Source organism: Coloeus monedula (assembly GCF_965178545.1).
Source record: "Coloeus monedula genome assembly, chromosome: 5".
Taxonomy (NCBI): domain Eukaryota; kingdom Metazoa; phylum Chordata; class Aves; order Passeriformes; family Corvidae; genus Coloeus; species Coloeus monedula.
Genome location: NC_138785.1, coordinates 74,652,942 through 74,668,929, shown reverse-complemented (window position 1 = coordinate 74,668,929; position 15,988 = coordinate 74,652,942). Strand labels below are relative to the sequence as shown.

The 15,988-nt window shown below is 64.5% G+C and overlaps 1 protein-coding gene across 1 annotated transcript; it reads left to right on the top strand.

Annotated features, from left to right (window-relative positions):
• Window positions 1-3,422: 3,422 nt before the first annotated feature.
• Window positions 3,423-14,691, top strand: FBXO41 (F-box protein 41; the record flags this gene model as incomplete). The annotated part of the gene is made up of 12 exons (XM_082282437.1): window positions 3,423-4,144; window positions 7,299-7,509; window positions 7,953-8,032; window positions 8,134-8,444; window positions 8,596-8,837; window positions 9,213-9,328; window positions 9,572-9,724; window positions 11,501-11,596; window positions 12,830-12,948; window positions 13,346-13,504; window positions 14,139-14,254; window positions 14,629-14,691. The coding sequence occupies 12 exons, from the start codon at window positions 3,423-3,425 to the stop codon at window positions 14,689-14,691; spliced, it is 2,388 nt and encodes a 795-aa protein (XP_082138563.1).
• Between the last annotated feature and the right edge of the window lie 1,297 nt (window positions 14,692-15,988).

The window sequence follows — 15,988 nt, the reverse complement described above, 5'->3', positions numbered from 1 at the left end:
CTCGGGAGCTCAGTTAGGAACAAGCCAGGGATGAAGACAGAATGATCAGGGATTGTGCCGGGACCAATCCCGTGTCCTGGCACCCGTGTGTCCAGCTCGGGCTGGGGCAGGAGCAGCACAGGCTCGGCCGCGCACCCGGCACTGCATCCCCCGGGGAGGATGCTCCGGGTGACCCCGGCCAGGAGCTGCCAGGGGCAGGGGCTTCAGCGGTGGGGACAGGGGGGTCTGGGGTCAGGGGGCCGGGGGTGCCATGGCAGCCGGGCCGCCGTGTTCGTGGGGAGACAGGCAGAGGGAGCTGTGCGGGAGAACCGGCAGCGAGACAGCCCCGGCTCCGGCTGCAGGGGAGGAGGCGGCTGCCGGCGCTCGCCCTCCGCCTTTCTCCATCCCTGCATCCCTCCGTCCCTCCCTCCCCCGCCATGCTGAGCCCCCGCTGAGCCCCCCGCGCCCCGGGGACCCGCCATCCCCAGGGTGCCCAGAACCGCCACCCTCCCCGCACCCCGCCGGGGCCTTCAGCCTCTGCTTCCTTCCTTCCTCCTCCTCCTCCGCCTCCTCCTCCTCCCCCCACCCCGCAGCCACCACCCTCCCTCCCTCCTTCCCCAGGGCCTGCCTGGCATGGAGGTGCTGGCCGCAGGGAGCTGGGTGCTTCCCGCGGGCTGCATCCCTCCTGCCCCGCATCCCTGTGCCCGCATCCCCCGTGCCCCGCATCCCCCCGCCTCGGCGCAGCCCTGAGCCGCTCGGCAGCCTCCTCCTTTGTGCGGCGGAGCGGCTGTGCGGGCTCCGGCCCCCACCCCGCACCCCCCGGCTCGGGGGTGGCCCGCGGGCGAGCGGGGAGAGATGCTGCCCTCGCCGGAGGAGCCCAGCGCGGGAGGTCGGCGGCCAGAAGCAGGTATGGGGCGACAGGGGATGGGATGGAGAGGGGATGGTGCCCTAGGAGGTGGTGGCTTCTCCCGAGGATGCTCCTCACCCAGGGCCCCCGGGAGCAGGGGGACGCAGTGGGGACAAAGCCGCTGCCAGGATGCGAGGACGGACCCGCCGCTCCCTGTTCCGGGCGCTGGGCGGCAAAAAATGCATCCGGATTTCCATGCCCACCTCCCCCGAGCCCCCTGAGCCTCAGCCCCAGCCGCCCTCGCCCACCGCGGTGCTCCCACCCCGCTCCTTCCCACCCGCTGGAGCGCCGGGGAAGGATGGGGACCAGCGGCGCGGGCAGCACCCTCCACCCCGGCAGCATCCCCCACCGCCTCTCTTCTCCATCCCCCCCTTCTCTCTTCAACCAGGCAGGGGAGCTGCCTGCTGGTAATATTTTTTTGGGGGGGTGGGTGGGCAGGAAAAGCGTTAAACAATGCGAAGAAAGGCTCCATGATGAATCGCAGGTAGCGGCGCTGGAGCGGCCCGGGGATGCTGCAATCCCGGCGGTCGGGAGCGGCTCCCGGCTCCGGATGCCTGTGGGTTTTATTAGCGTGGCCGCCGTAGTAATGACTCCGCGAACAATTCCCTCAAATCCCGGCTGTTGCCGTGGAGATGGGAGGGAGGAGAGGTTTTGCGGCCGGAGCAGGACCTGCCCAGGACGAGGAGCGGGCTCTGTGTGCTTCCCGATCCACCTGGGCCGGATCCTGCCTTGGATTTTGGCCGGGGAATTAGGGCTGAGGCTGCTCGGGTGCCCCGGGAGACGCGGGCAGGGATCCAGGCCTGAGGCACCACGGCACGATTCCTGATCCCTGCGCTGGAAAAGCGCTTTCTCATCCCCCCGGCAGCGGCCGAAGTTGCCGGACGTGCTTTGTGCTCGCCGGGGTTCGGGTTTCGGCCGGGCCGAGCCGGTGGTCGCCCAGGTGGGGTTAATGTGCGAGGGTGTGTTTGGTAACGACCCCAAACACAGCAGGGCAGGTCACGGACCCTCCTGGCTCATCTTACTTTGATTTCTTGCATGGATTTCTTGCCTTTGCTGATTTTTCCCTTAAAAAATGGTTTCCCAGCCTCGTGGCCTGGTTGTCCCTCCGAGGGGACGCTGAGCCTCTAGGGATGTTGCCCTGGGGACCAGCAGGGATGGGTGGAGGTTCCGTGGCAGTTCCGTGCTCACCAGCTGGTGGTTATGGGATGCAGGAGGGCTCCGAGGGTGGTGGGAAGGGCTGTTTGTGGGATATTGCAGGGGGATGAGGAAGGGATACTCCCACCCATGGGCGCCCTCAGTGTTCTGGGGTGAAAGCATTGCAGCGTTCATTTTTGAATGAAAAATGAATGAAAAGCAAAAAAACCGTGCCCTGAGGTGTGTTTGTGCCCCCCAGGCTGGAGGGGACTGTGGGAGCCTCCCAGGCTGGATTTTCACTGGCTTATCCCGTTTCACAAGGGTGGGGTTTCCCCCACTGGTGTCGTGGAGGATTTTGTGAGGGGGGGATGAACCAGGTCCCATGGGGACCCTCACCTGCCCTGGCAGGAGAGGCCACCATGTCCCCTGCAGCGGACAGCATGGGGGGCCCAGGGATGGATGAGAACTCTTGGGGGCGAATCCCATTCCGAGGCTGCATGGGCTGATCCAGCAGGAATGGGTCACCCTTTGCTTGGAGAAGGTGGATCCCAGCACCTGCTCCCGGTGTCGGACACAGGGATGATCCTGGGCCTCGGAGACCCCCGACACTGCAGGGGCTCATTGGGCGGTGGTTGGGCAAGAGAGCACAAGGGCCACCTCTGCCACCTCCTGTGAGACAAGCTCGGGTGGATGGAGAGAGATTCCCATGGGTTGTGCACCTTCCTGATGGCTGTGTTCCCCCCAAATGGCTGTGAACCTTCTCAGGGGGTGGGAGACCTTCTCAAGGGGTGGGAGACCTTCCCAGCCCTTATGGATCTTCCCAAGGGTTCGTAGAACCACAGAATCATTCAGGTTGGAAAACACCTCTAAGGTCACTGAGTCCAGGAGCTGCGGGCCTTCCCAAGGGCTGTGGAGCTTCCCAAAAGCTGTGGGTCTTCACAGGGGTTGTGGAGCTTCCCAGTGGTTCTGGAGCTTCCCAGGGGTTCTGCCCATTCCCAGGGTTCTGCCCATTCCCAGGGACTCTGCACCTTCTTTAGCCATGTGCCCTCCCAAGGGATGTGTGTGGGTGGGAGGAACAGGAGGGGGTGGGATGGAGGCACAGAGGGGACCCAGAGGAAGGACCAAGGAGGGATTTTTGGGGCCCCCCATCCCAACAGCACTGACCCCCATCTCTTCCAGCGCCCGGCACCGCCCGACGCTGACACCCCCCTGAGGATTGCCGGATCCCCTCGAGGACTGTCGGATCCCCTTCCATCCCGGGCCGTCCCCACGCCATGTCCCGGCGGAGCCGCCACCTCTCTGCCGGGGGCTCCCCGGCGTCCCCCGCGTGTCCCCGGAGCGTCTGCGCCGTGCCATGAGCGGGGCCCCGCGGGTGCCCCGCGCCGGGGAGCAGAGCTGAGCGATGGCCTCGCTGGACCTGCCGTACCGGTGTCCGCGCTGCGGCGAGCACAAGCGCTTCCGCAGCCTGTCCTCGCTGCGCGCACACCTGGAGTACAACCACACCTACGAGACCCTCTACGTGCTCTCCAAGACCAACAGCATCTGCGATGCCGCCGTCTTCCCGCTGGCCGCCGACGGGGCCCTGCTGACCCCGGCCGCCCGCAGGGACTACTTTGAGAGCACCTCCTTCCAGGGCAAGGACCAGCGCTTCTCCTGCGACCTGGTCCCTGCCGACGAGCTGGAGCCGGCCCCGTCCTCGTCGCCCTCGCCCCGCTATGTCCACGAGATCGAGATCCCGCTGACCGAGATCTTCACCCGGGGCAAGGCCGTGGCGCCCGCGCCCGCCCCGCCAGCCACCATGGACACGGCCTACGAGGAGGGCCTGGCCCGCCTGAAGATCCGTGCCTTCGAGAAGCTGGAGGTGGACAAGCGGCTGGAGAAGCTGACGGAGGAGGTGGAGCAGAAGATCGCCTCGCAGGTGGGCCGGCTCCAGGTGGAGCTGGACCGCAAGAGCTCGGAGCTGGAGAAGGCCAAGCAGGAGAGCCTGCGGCTGAGCCGGGAGAAGCAGGAGCTGGAGGACCGGGCATCGGAGCTGTCCCGCCAGGTGGACGTCAGCGTGGAGATGCTGGCGTCCCTCAAGCAGGACCTGGTGCAGAAGGAGCAGGAGCTCACTCGGAAGCAGCAGTGAGTCCTTTGTCCCTGTCCCAGCCGCAGGGTGGGGGGAAAGGGGTGCCTGGCAGTGACTCCTGGAGAAGCTGGGGCTGCCCCATCCCTGGAGGGTTCAAGGCCGCTTGGACAGGGCTTGGAGCACCCTGGGATAGTGGAAGGTGTCCCTGCCCATGGCAGGGGGTGGAATGAGATGGGCTTTAAGGTCGCTTCCAATCCAGGCCATTCCATAAGTCCAGAGGAGCCCAGCGTCACCCCCAAACCCTCAGGGCCAGGGCTCAGGCACAGCCCCTTGGTGATGCCCAGCAGCATCAGCCCTCAGCAGGTTCTGCCTCTTCTCCCACCCACTCAGTGCCCACACAGACCTGGGCCCCTCCATGGCTGGGTCATGACAAGCCAGACCTTGTCCCAGAGCCCCTGGTGCTCCAGGACATGGCCAGGATGGGGATCACCAAGTCACAGACTGGTTTGGGTTGAAGGAACCTTAAATCCCACCTCATTCCCACCCCCTGTCGTGGCCATGCCAAATTCCACGTTTTTCTCCCAGAGGGAGCGTGGGGCAGCCCAAGCAGTACCACCTCCATTTGCTGTTGAGACTGGGACACTCTCATCCTCATTTCCATCCCATATTCCCCTCCAACATCCCCTGCCCACCCCAACGCTGCTCCCGAGTTTCCCTCCAGTCCAGCGCTGGGTCATTCTGCCCATCAGTGCTGCCCAAGCAAACCAGACCTTGCTCCTCAGGAGTTTTAGCAAATCTGGAGGGGCCCAGAAGGTCAGTAAGGAGTTAGTGGGGGACAGCCGTGGCTGTGCTGGGCTGGGAGCACTGCTGGGATTCCTCAAGGAATTGTCTTGATTCCCATCATCCTCTGCATGCTTGTGAATGACTTTGACTCCAAAAGAATGACCTGGCTCAGAAACGGGGCTCCCAGGGTGGGGGGATGTCCCGGGTGAGGAGCGGGGTGACCCTGGGGCTGGATAAGGACACCTCCGGGTTTGGGGGCACGGTTATGGGACAGGCAGTGGGGGGTTTGGGGGCTGCCATCAGCTGCCCCGTGGGTGTTGTCCAGGGGCACCTTGGGGATATGTGGTGGTGGAACAAGGGACACCAGTGTGGATGAGTCTGGAGCAGGGCCTGGAGACAGCCAGACAGGGTAAATAGAGGGGCAAATGTCTCTTGGTGGAGCCTGGACATTGTTACCACCTAAAACCCTGGGTCTATGCCCCAAAACTGCCTCCTGGGCCTCCCATTCCTCAGGGAAACCCTCCTGCCCCTCGACTGTCCCCATCAGTCCCCAAACTCCTCCACCCCAAGGGACAAACTCCCTTTTGAGGTTGCAGGGAGAGTGTGGGAAGCACTGATGGTGAGAGGAGGCTTTCCCCAGATGTGGGGAGGTTATCAGAAATTGTTTGAATCGGCAAAGCCTTCCCTGAAAACACTGTGGGGGCATTTCCCAGCCCTGCCAGCTCCAAGACACCCTGAAGCCATTGTCCTCCTGGGAGACCCTTGGCTGCTGGGCTCCGTTTCCTTTGCCAGGGGTGTTTTTCCACCCAGCCCATGGGAATGGGAGAGACGAAGGTGATAACCATCAGCATCACCTTACAGCTGCTGCCCAGCTCCACATTTGCCTTCCAAATCCCCTGGGGCCCCTTCCAGGAGCCTTCCCAGAGCATCCCCAGAGCTCCCAGGCTCAGCCTGCAAGTGGAAGATTGGGGAGAAATTAATTGGTAATTAATTGGTGATTAATTGGTAATTGATAGCCAGCAGCAGGAATGATGTCACTAAGGGCTGCCCCTCCTTTTCCTTTGTGCTTCTGAGCAGATCATTGTGTCCAGGTGTCCGAGGTCAGGTGTGAGTGGCCAGGGGTCAGAGGTCAGGTGTGTGTGATCAGGTGTCCGAGGTCAGGTGTGAGTGGCTGGGTTTCTGTGGCCGGGTTTCTGTGTCCAGGTGTGCGTGGTCCCGTGTCCGAGGTCAGGTGTGCCTCAGACAGACGTGCAGAGCTGTGTTTGTGCCTCTCCAGGGGCTGCTGAGGGGAGGTGTGAGCAGTTGTGTGTGTGTGTGTGTGTGTGTGTGTGTGCACCATCAGCGTGAGCTGTGAGCAGCTGTGCCTGTGCCAGGGGAGGGCACGTGGGTGGGCATGGAGTCACAGAATGGGTTGGGTTGGACAGGACCTTGAAGCTCATCCCGTGGGTGAGCCATGGGCAGGGACACCTCCCGCTGTCCCAGGCTGCTCCCAGCCCCAGTGTCCAGCCTGGCCTTGGGCACTGCCAGGGATCCAGGGGCAGCCCCAGCTGCTCTGGGCACCCTGTGCCAGGGCCTGCCCACCCTCCTGATGCTGCCTGGCTGTGTGTGCCCGGCTGTGTGCTGGATTTGTGCTCTCCTGGAGGTGTGTGGGGTGCTCAGGTGTGCAGGACAGGGGTCTCTGTGTGTGTGTACCTGGTGCGTGCCTGGGTGCTCACGGGGCACATGCACCTGCAGGGGTGTGGTGGCCGCGTGTGCTTTGGGCAGTGTGGGCTCAGGGGTGTGTCTGTGCCTGTGGCTGCATGTGCTCACCCAGGTGTTCGGTGGGGTGGGGTCAGCTTGGGTCATGGAGCTGCTGTCACACCGCACCCCAGGGCTGGCCACATTCTGGGGGAAACAGCCCTTCTGCAAGCTCGGAGCTCCAGAGCACCTGCTAATTAATGTGTTAATGAGGGAGCCGGGGCCCCACAACCACTGGGCTGAACAGGGATTAGGGCTGAGCAGCATTTAGGGGTGCCAGGCTGCCCTTAAGGACTTTCCTAAGTCTGTCCTGAGTGAGGCAGGACATCACTGCCATCCTCCTCCCTCGCCCTGCCACACCATCATCCTCCTCTTCCCTCTGCTCCATCGTGCTCAGGAGCCTGATTCCAGTCCTGGGAGCAATGGACAAGGTGCAGGGGATGTCACCTCACCCCTAAAACAAGGCGGCAACATCCTCCCCGCCTGCTGGGAGCATCCCTTCACCCCTGCCCTGCCCCAGCCCACCCCGGGAGCCCCTGGGCTGGCACTGGCCCGGAGCGGGCTGAGGATGGAACAATCCGGGTGTCCACGAGCACTCCTGACGCCGGTCCCAGCTGGGACACGAGGACGGGGGTGCTGAGCAGGGAGGGGTGGGCAGCACCGGGGTGTCACCGCGGGTCCCTCCGCCAGGGAGGTGCTGCAGATCGACCAGTTCCTGAAGGAGACGGCGGCGCGGGAGGCCAACGCCAAGGTGCGGCTGCAGCACTTCATCGAGGAGCTGCTGGACCGCGCCGACCGCGCCGAGAAGCAGCTCCAGATCATCAGCAGCAGCTGCGGCACCACCCCCAACGGGAGCCTGGGGCGCTGCGGCACCCCGGCCACCAAGGCCATCGCCCGACCGGTACCTCTGCGGGCACAGGCACGGGCACGGCTTCGGGAACGCGCCCGCGGCTTCGGGAATCTCCCCTCAGTTTTGGGAATGTGCCCTCGGCTTCGGGAGTGCGCTCGCAGCTTCGGGAATGCGCCCCCGGCTTTAGGAATTCACCCTCGGCTTCGGGAATGCGGCCCCGGCTCTCCTCTGCCAGGGGCCGAGCGGGGCGGTGTAGGTGCCCCATTTCCTCGCCATGGGAAATGGGTAATCCCGGGTGGGGGATCCCAAAGGGAAGTTGCTTCTCAGTGGGTCGCTGCTCCCGTGGCCTGGGCGGTGCTGGAGATGCTGCTCTGCATCCCGCTGGGTGAGGGTGTCCCCCGGCACGCAGCCGGCACCGGTGGGTTAGCGGGGTCCCCTCCCTCACACACGGCGGGCTGTGCCACGTTGGCTCCTCTTGTCCCCTGTCCCTGCAGAGAGAGCGGCACCCGGGGCCGGGGGTGGCCGTGCACGGTCCCTACGGCGTGTCCAACCAGCGCTCCTCCTCCAGCACCGGGTGAGTGCCCGTCCCTGCCGCCTCTTCGCGATTTTAACGGGATGATGGGAAGGGGGCCGCACACCCCGGCGAGCCCTGAGGTCGGACATCCCCGTCCCCAGGGCCTCGAGCCGGGCCAAGGCCGTGTCGCAGAGCTCGGGGTGCTACGACAGCGACAGCGCGGAGCCGTGTCCCACGGACGACACGGCCGACGGACACCCGTACGCGGCCCGGGACGGCGCCCGGGGCTCGGGGCTGCGCCGCCAGGCCATCCAGAACTGGCACCGCCGGCCCTACCGCAACAGCACCGAGGGCGAGGAGGGCGACGTGTCCGACGTGGGCTCCCGCACCACCGAGTCGGAGGCCGAGGGCTGGGAGCCGGAGGCACCGGGATCCGCCGTGCCCCGGCCCCCTGGCAGCTGCCGGCTGACGGGTGAGAGCACAGCGGGGTCTTCTTGGGGTGGGAGGGTGGGGAGGTCGGGAGGCGGAGGGTGGGGCGGTTGGAAGTTGGGAACAGGGATGGAGCTTCCCTTACCCGCTGCTCTCCCGTGCACCAGTGGCCACCGATGCCGGGTGTCCCACAGGCAGGCCCGAGGGGGCCGGGGGCAAGGTGTGCCGGCTGGAGCGGGGCAGCCCGGGCCACTCCAGCGAGGTCATCAGCCCCGAGATCCTCAAGATGCGGGCGGCCCTCTTCTGCATCTTCACCTACCTGGACACCAAGACCCTGCTGCGCGCGGCCGAGGTGTGCAAGGACTGGAAGTTCGTGGCCCGGCACCCGGCCGTGTGGACACGGGTGCTGCTGGAGAACGCCAGGGTGTCCTCCAAGGTACTGGGGAGGGGCGGCACTGCCTGGGGGGAGGCCTTTCTTCCAGAAGGGTAGAGCTGTGCAAGCATCTCCTTGGTGGTCAGGATGGTTGTGCCATTACGGTCATGGGGGGACACGGGGGGGCACTTGCTCTGGTGCTGGAGGTGGTGCAGGTGCACAGGTGAATGCTCGAGGGCAGGAGCTCCCACCTGCACAGGTGTTCATGTGCTTCTGTGGTCACAGCCACGATTTTGTGGTCACAGCCATGATTTTGTGGCACACGCTCTGCCATGGCCTCGTATGTGCCTCTTCACACGTTTCTGTCAGGCGTGAGGGCAGCCAGGGGTGGGACGTGCTGGGGTGTCCCTGCCAGTGACAGCCACCCCTGTGCCCCAGTTCCTGGCCATGCTGTCCCAGTGGTGCACACAGATGCATTCCCTCACCCTCCAAAACCTGAAGCCGCGCCAGCGGGGCAAGAAGGAGAGCAAAGAGGATTACATGAAGAGCACACGGTGAGTGCCCGTGTCCCCGTGTCCCTCCTCCCACAGCCGGAGCTGCTGCTCCCCACGGCTGCTGCTGCAGCTCCACGAGCCCCGACACCCGTTCCATGTTGGACCCCAACGCACACCGGCTCCGGCTGTGGGTTTTGGGCGTCCTGGAGCCACGGATGCCCACGGGACGTGTCACCGTCCTGGAGAGGCCCTGGGGAGGGTGAACGTGGGCCTCTGTGCCTGACCCTGCCTCTGTCCTGGCAGGGGCTGCCTGGAAGCGGGGCTGGAGTCGCTGCTGAAGGCGACGGGCAGCAACCTGCTGATCCTGCGCATCTCGCACTGCCCCAACGTGCTGACCGACCGCTCGCTCTGGCTGGCCAGCTGCTACTGCCGGGCCCTGCAGGCGGTCACCTACCGGTAAGGACGGCCACCAGCGCCTGCCACAGCACTGGGACAAGGCCGGGAATGCCCACGGGGTGTGCGGGGCTCGCCCCCATTCCCTGGCAGAGCACAGCCCACCTGTCCAGGTGTGAAGGACCCACCTTTCCACAGCCCCACCCCAGTGTCCCCAGTGCCAGCTGTCCCTGCAACTCCCATCCCCTTCCAGGTTGTCCCCATGCAGGTGTTTCACTTCCAGCTCCATTCCCAGTGTCCTGTTAGCAATCTCATCCCGGCTGGAGGCGTGACCGGGGCCTTGGCAAGGAGACACCACCTTGTGTTAGAGAAGCGTGAGGAGGAGGTGCCAGTGAGGTCCCCCCTGGCTGTCACACCCTGATGAAGGATTCTAATGGGGAGAGGAGGCTCGGGGTCCCTCCCTCCTGGGAGGGAGGAACAGCTCTGCTGTGGGAGAGCGAAGAGCCAACTTGGACACCTTGCCTGAGTCAAGGACACAAGACCCATGATGGTCCTGGAGGAGGTCACAGGTCCTGGAGGACATCACTGACCACTCAGTTTTGGCCACCTTCTGAAGAGGCTCTGCCTCCCATGGAGACAGGACTGGCCTTCCCTCCACCCTCCAGGAGGATGGTCCTTGCTCTGCTGCACCTGCAGACAACCACCTCAGCCTTGGTGTCCATTCCACCTGCTCCTCACCCAGGCGGGACAGAGGATCCTCCAGGTGGGACAGCACATCCAGCCACTCCCCTGGTGTGGACTCCAGGAGCCCAGACCTAGCTCTGACCCACACCACGAGACAGGAGACAGCCCAGAGCTGCCAGGTTGAACTCCAAGGCTGCTCCATCAGCTCTTCCAAGGGCGGCGGATCAAGTCCAAGTGCTCCTGGTGCGTCCTGAGCTGTGCCTGTGACTCACGCTCTGATGAACCTGCTGCTCTTGGCACCCTGCTCCAGCAGAGATGTGTGAAGCACTCAAGATAACACCCAGCCTTATTCTTAGGCTTGCTTGAAGTTCTGGAGTGGGGCGTTTAGACTTGGGAAACACAGCCTCAGTCCCTGGAAGGCTCCTGGTGTGGTGGGACAGCCGAGGGACTCTGTCTGGGCTGGTGGCACCAGGATGGTGCTCTCTGACACCTCTCCTCGCTGCTGAGCTCCACCCCAGCTCACGATGAACCCACACCTGCCCCAATCGCTGCCCGGGTCGAGCAGCATCCCAGGAGGCCTCTCCTGGTACCTCCAAAGGCACCAAGGAGGAGCCACAGCAAACCCCTGCAGTGACACGTGGCCAAGAGCCACCGACAGCCACGGTGGCACCACCGCAGAGCAGGGTCAGAGCCCGCGGAGCAGCCCTTGCCCCTGGCTGGGACCCTTCCCAGCCCCTGGCACCGTCCCCATCCAGGCTGGGCAGGTGGCAAGGGACACCAGCCCAGTGTGCCCTGCAGGGACACCCGGCCTGGCAGTCTCTCCCTGTCACCTTTGCCTCTGGAAGATGCACCTCCAGCTCACCTTCCGTGTTCAACCTCCCCTCCAGCCTGCCCTCCCCCTCCTCACCTTCAGCCTCACTCTCTGCGCTGCTCTGCCGTTGCACATCCATAGGCAGCATTCCCGACGGGAATGCCTCCAACCTCCTGCACTGGTTGGTGTCGGGCCTGGCTGCTCCAGGGGCAGGTCCTGGGCTGTAAATAATGACCAGATGGGGACCTCTGGCTGCTCCAGGGAGCTCCCTGGGGGATGCAGACCCAGCGCTGGGGCAGCACCGCTGCTGGTGGGGCCACCACGTGTTCCCTGTGTTGTTTCAGGAGCTCCACGGACCCCGTGGGCCATGAAGTCATCTGGGCCCTTGGAGCAGGCTGCAGGGACATCATCTCCCTCCAGGTCGCACCCCTGCATCCCTGGTAAGGCATGGAATCACAGAATGGGCTGGGTGGGAAGGGACCTTAAAGCCCATCCAGTGCCAGCCCTGCCCTGGCAGGGACACCTCCCACTGTCCCAGGGTGCTCCAAGCCCCAGTGTCCAGCCTGGCCTGGGACATTGCCAGGGATGGAACTGTGTCTGGAGGAGGCCATTGAGTGTGAGGTGCTGGAAAGAAATTGGGTGCCAGAACCCGATTTCCTTAGGGAGGGTTTTCATGGGATGAGCAGCAATCCTGGAGCCCAGCCCGGGAGAGCAGGAGCTCAGCCTCATCCCTCCCGGTGAAAACTGGGTGCTGCTGGGTGTCTGCCCCTCCCTGCTGAGCCGGGAATGTTCCCAGGGAGGCTGCTCACTGCGGAGATGAAAGGGATCTGTGATGGGTCTGGGAGGTGGCACTGAACATCAAAGGCCTGTCTGAGCTCTCACTGCTCAGCAGCAGCAGCCCTGCAGGGCCTGGTCGTTGTTGGAAGGGTGTCACTGCAGTTGCTCTCATTCTGGGACAGCATTTTGGGGGAGATGCTGCTGGAGCCTCCCCACAATGTCTGCGTGCTCAGGAGCTGATGGCTCACGCAGCAGGACACAGCTCCCTGCCTGGGAATGTCCCCTGGGCATTGCTCTTGTCTGGGAGGTTCATGGCAGTGTCACCACAGAGGGGAGGTGGCTGGGCAGGAGAGGCCGGGTGCCAGGGCCGGGTGCCAGGGCCGGGTGGCTCCTGTGTGCCCTGGGGAAGCAGCACCGGGCACTTCAGCCTCTCCACCTGGGCCAGAGGTCCAGGCCCTGCTGCTGCTTTGATCTGGGCGAGCAGCAGAGTTCAGGGCCTGGTTTGGGTCTCCAAGGTTGGAATCACAGAATCATGGGATGGTTTGGGTGGGAAGGGACCTCAGAGCCCCTCCAGCACCACCCCTGCCATGGCAGGGACACCTCCCACTGTCCCAGGCTGCTCCCAGCCCCAATGTCCGGCCTGGCCTTGGGCACTGCCAGGGATCCAGGGGCAGCCAGAGCTGCTCCCAGACAAGGGCTGGGGCCCTGGGCACACGGAGCTGCCCTGTCCCGGTGGCAGCCCAGCCCCGGGTGCTGCTCACATGGGGACACCTCCCCCAGGGTGACCCCGGGCTGGTGGGGTGGGAGAGCTCCCAATCCCGCACCCCTCCCAGGAGTGCCCGCGGGGGCGGGGGCTGAGCCGTGCCACCCCCAGCTCTTGTCCCTCGTGTCCCCAGCCAGCAGCCGACGCGCTTCAGCAACCGCTGCCTGCAGATGATCGGGCGCTGCTGGCCGCACCTGCGGGCGCTCGGCGTCGGAGGGGCCGGCTGCGGCGTGCAGGGACTGGCGTCCTTAGGTAGGCAGCGCTCGGGGTGCCGGGGTCACAGCGCGGATCGCTGGGCTTGGGAAAGATCTCTGGGACCACCGAGTCCACCCTGTGCCCGATGCCCCCCTTGTCCCCAGCCCAGAGCTCTGAGTGCCACGTCCAGGCCTTCCTTGGACACCTCCAGGGGTGGGGACTCCAAACCCCCCTGGGCAGCCCCTCCCTCCTTCTTGGATGGAACAAGGAGTGGGCCCTTGCTGTAGGCAGGGGGATGCTCTGTGGGGATCTCCGTGGAGAAGCTCACCCACCCCGAGGTCCATGGGTGCTCCCTGCCCCTGCTTGTGCCACCCATCCCTCCCACCCCCCCTCCCCCTGCCTGTTCTGGTCCCTTCCCCGTGGGATGCTGACAGGGGATGCTGTGTCCCCGCAGCCCGAAACTGCATGAGGCTGCAGGTGCTGGAGCTGGACCACGTGGCTGAGATCAACCAGGAAGTGGCTGCCGAGGTGTGTCGGGAGGGGCTGAAGGGGCTGGAGATGCTGGTGCTGACGTCCACCCCGGTGACCCCCAAAGCCCTGCTGCACTTCAACAGTGAGTAGCGATGCCGGGGCCAGCAGCCCCTGAGCAGGGACCCAGACCCATGGGCCAGACCGGCCCTCCAGCCCCACCCGCGGGAGCTGCTGGCGCTGGAGGGTGCTGGGAGCTCTGTGGTGGAAGGTGTCTAAGAGGGGATCCAACATCCCCTGCCAAGGACGGGCCAAGGAGAGCTGATCTTGCCCCGGGCTGCAGGGAGGATGGAGCTGCTCCCTCCCTGGTCCCCCTGGGGTAGCCAAGGCCTCAAAGTTTGTGACACGCCTGAGGCTTGTGACAAACCTGAGTCTGGGGTCACAGCGTTTGCTGAAGTCATTGGCCAGGGCAGGAGGTCCACAGCCTCAGGAGGGTCTGTCCTGGTGGCCACAGCTCAGGTGACTGTGGCTGGACTTGCTGGGAGCCCACCCCTCTGGATGGCAGAGTCAGGGACTCCCAAGGAAGCGGGAGGACACTGATTTGGGACAGAGCAGCCAGAGACAGCCCATGGCCCATCCCTGCACGGACCTTGGCCAGGGCTCCCCCACGTTCAGGGTGAGGATTCCCCACACACAGAGGCCTTGAGGAGCACAGGGTGGGACCTGGGGAGGCTGCCTGTGCCCAGGCGTGGAGATCCAGGCGGTGTCTGTGCCCCCAGGTGTGTGCCGGAACCTGAAGTCCATCGTGGTGCAGGTGGGGATTGTGGACTACTTCAAGGAGCCCCACAGCCCCGAAGCCAGGAAGATGTTTGAAGAAATGGTGAACAAACTCCAGGTGAAGGATCCCAGTCCCAGCTAACAGGGGTGTCACCAGCCCTGCGTCCTTGCCCTGGCAGGGATCAGAAATGTTCCCCCTCTCTCTCCCTTGCCTCTCTCCTTCCTGTGGCAGGGATTTGAGATGATGTTCCCCCCTCTCCCTCGCTCACCCCATGTCTGTCCTGAGGCAGGGATCGGAGATAATTGGAGATATCCCCCCCTCTCCTTCCCTTGCCCTGTGTCCTTCCAGTGGCAGGGATTCCCTTCTCTCTCTCTCTCACCTGTGTCCTTCCCGAGGCAGGGGCTGGAGGTGCTCCCCCTCTCCCTCCCTGGCCCCATGGAGCAGTGGCACTGCTGGCTCCCCCCCGACCCCACTCTCTGCTCTTCTTCCAGGCCCTGAGGAAAAGACCCGGCTTCTCCAAGATTTTACACATCAAGGTGGAAGGAGGCTGTTAGCCCTTCAGGGAACCCAAAGCACATTCCCTGCTCTGCCCAGCGGAGCCCGAGGCCCCTGAGACCAAACCCAGCGTGGGCCGCTCCTCCGCGGCCGGGGCCGGAGCAGGGACCCCCCGGCTCGTGCACAAGGAACCCCAAACTCTCGCAGGCTTCGGGACCGGCAGCCGGGGCCATCCCGGGGCCGCTCGCGGGCGAGAAGGTGCTACTTAAGGACATTTTTTGGCTGCCCCAAGAGCCAGGGCCAGGCTCTCTCCCAGGAGGGAAGATGGCGTTGAACCCCTGCGGCTGCTCCTCGCCACGGATCCGCATTTGGGGATGGCTGTTCTGTCGAACTCTGTTTTGGGGGATCTCTGCCCATTTGAGGCTGGCTCGGCCCGTTCCGGGGGCTCTTGATGCTGCTGCAGCCTGGCCTCTCCGTGGGATGATGGAGGTGGGGTGGGAGGGGTCTGCTCCTCCCCAGGAATCAGTGCCCGGCCTTCCCGCGGGGTTTCCACTCGTTTCCATTCCGTGTTTGACAGAGGGAACGCCCCCAGAAACCAGCAGCCCCTGCAGCACAAGCCCGAGGGCAGAGCTGCTCCTCAGGGGCTTTGAGAGGATGCCAGGAGAGATGGGCGCTCTTCCAGAGGTCTCTGGCCTCACTTCCTCTCCACCAAAACCCTCCTGCCAAGGCAATAAACCATCTCCAAAATCCTCGTCCACCAGGAACACAGGTCACGCTCCTGTCCCCACCACCAGGACTCTGTCCGGGGTCACTTGTCCCATGTGGAGAGAGAGACTGGCACGGGACACCCACATTTGCCATCCCATCGCCTTCCGGAGCAGCCTGAAGGAGAAACCGTGGCCAGCTTATCCTGAAATCATCCTGGGGAAAGCACCAACCAACAGCCCTGGCTGACCCTTGTCTACGGCCACCATTGTCTATTTCTGAGTTTTCTTCCGAGTGTCCTCTGCCTGCAAGGGCATCATCATCCCCAAAATACCCTTGGTTTTGGAAAGGCATCCAGCAGGGTCAGGCATCTCCATCCTCCCCCCTGGGGGAAAGTCCCAGGAGGTGTCCCTGGAGCTGGGGACACCCATCAGAGCACTGCCAGCAGTGGGGACGCCCCGGCCTTGCCCACAGCCCCAGCCCGTGTCCTTGGACCCACCAGGCTGAGCAGAGAGGAACTGACTGGGAAAGTGGATTTGGGGCTTTTCCCTCTTCTGTGGACCAGCGCTGGAGGTTTCGGTGCCCGTTGGCCGGAGTGGCTGTGGGGAGACCCCTCCCAGCGCCTGTCCCCTCCCCAGCCCTCCCGGAGCC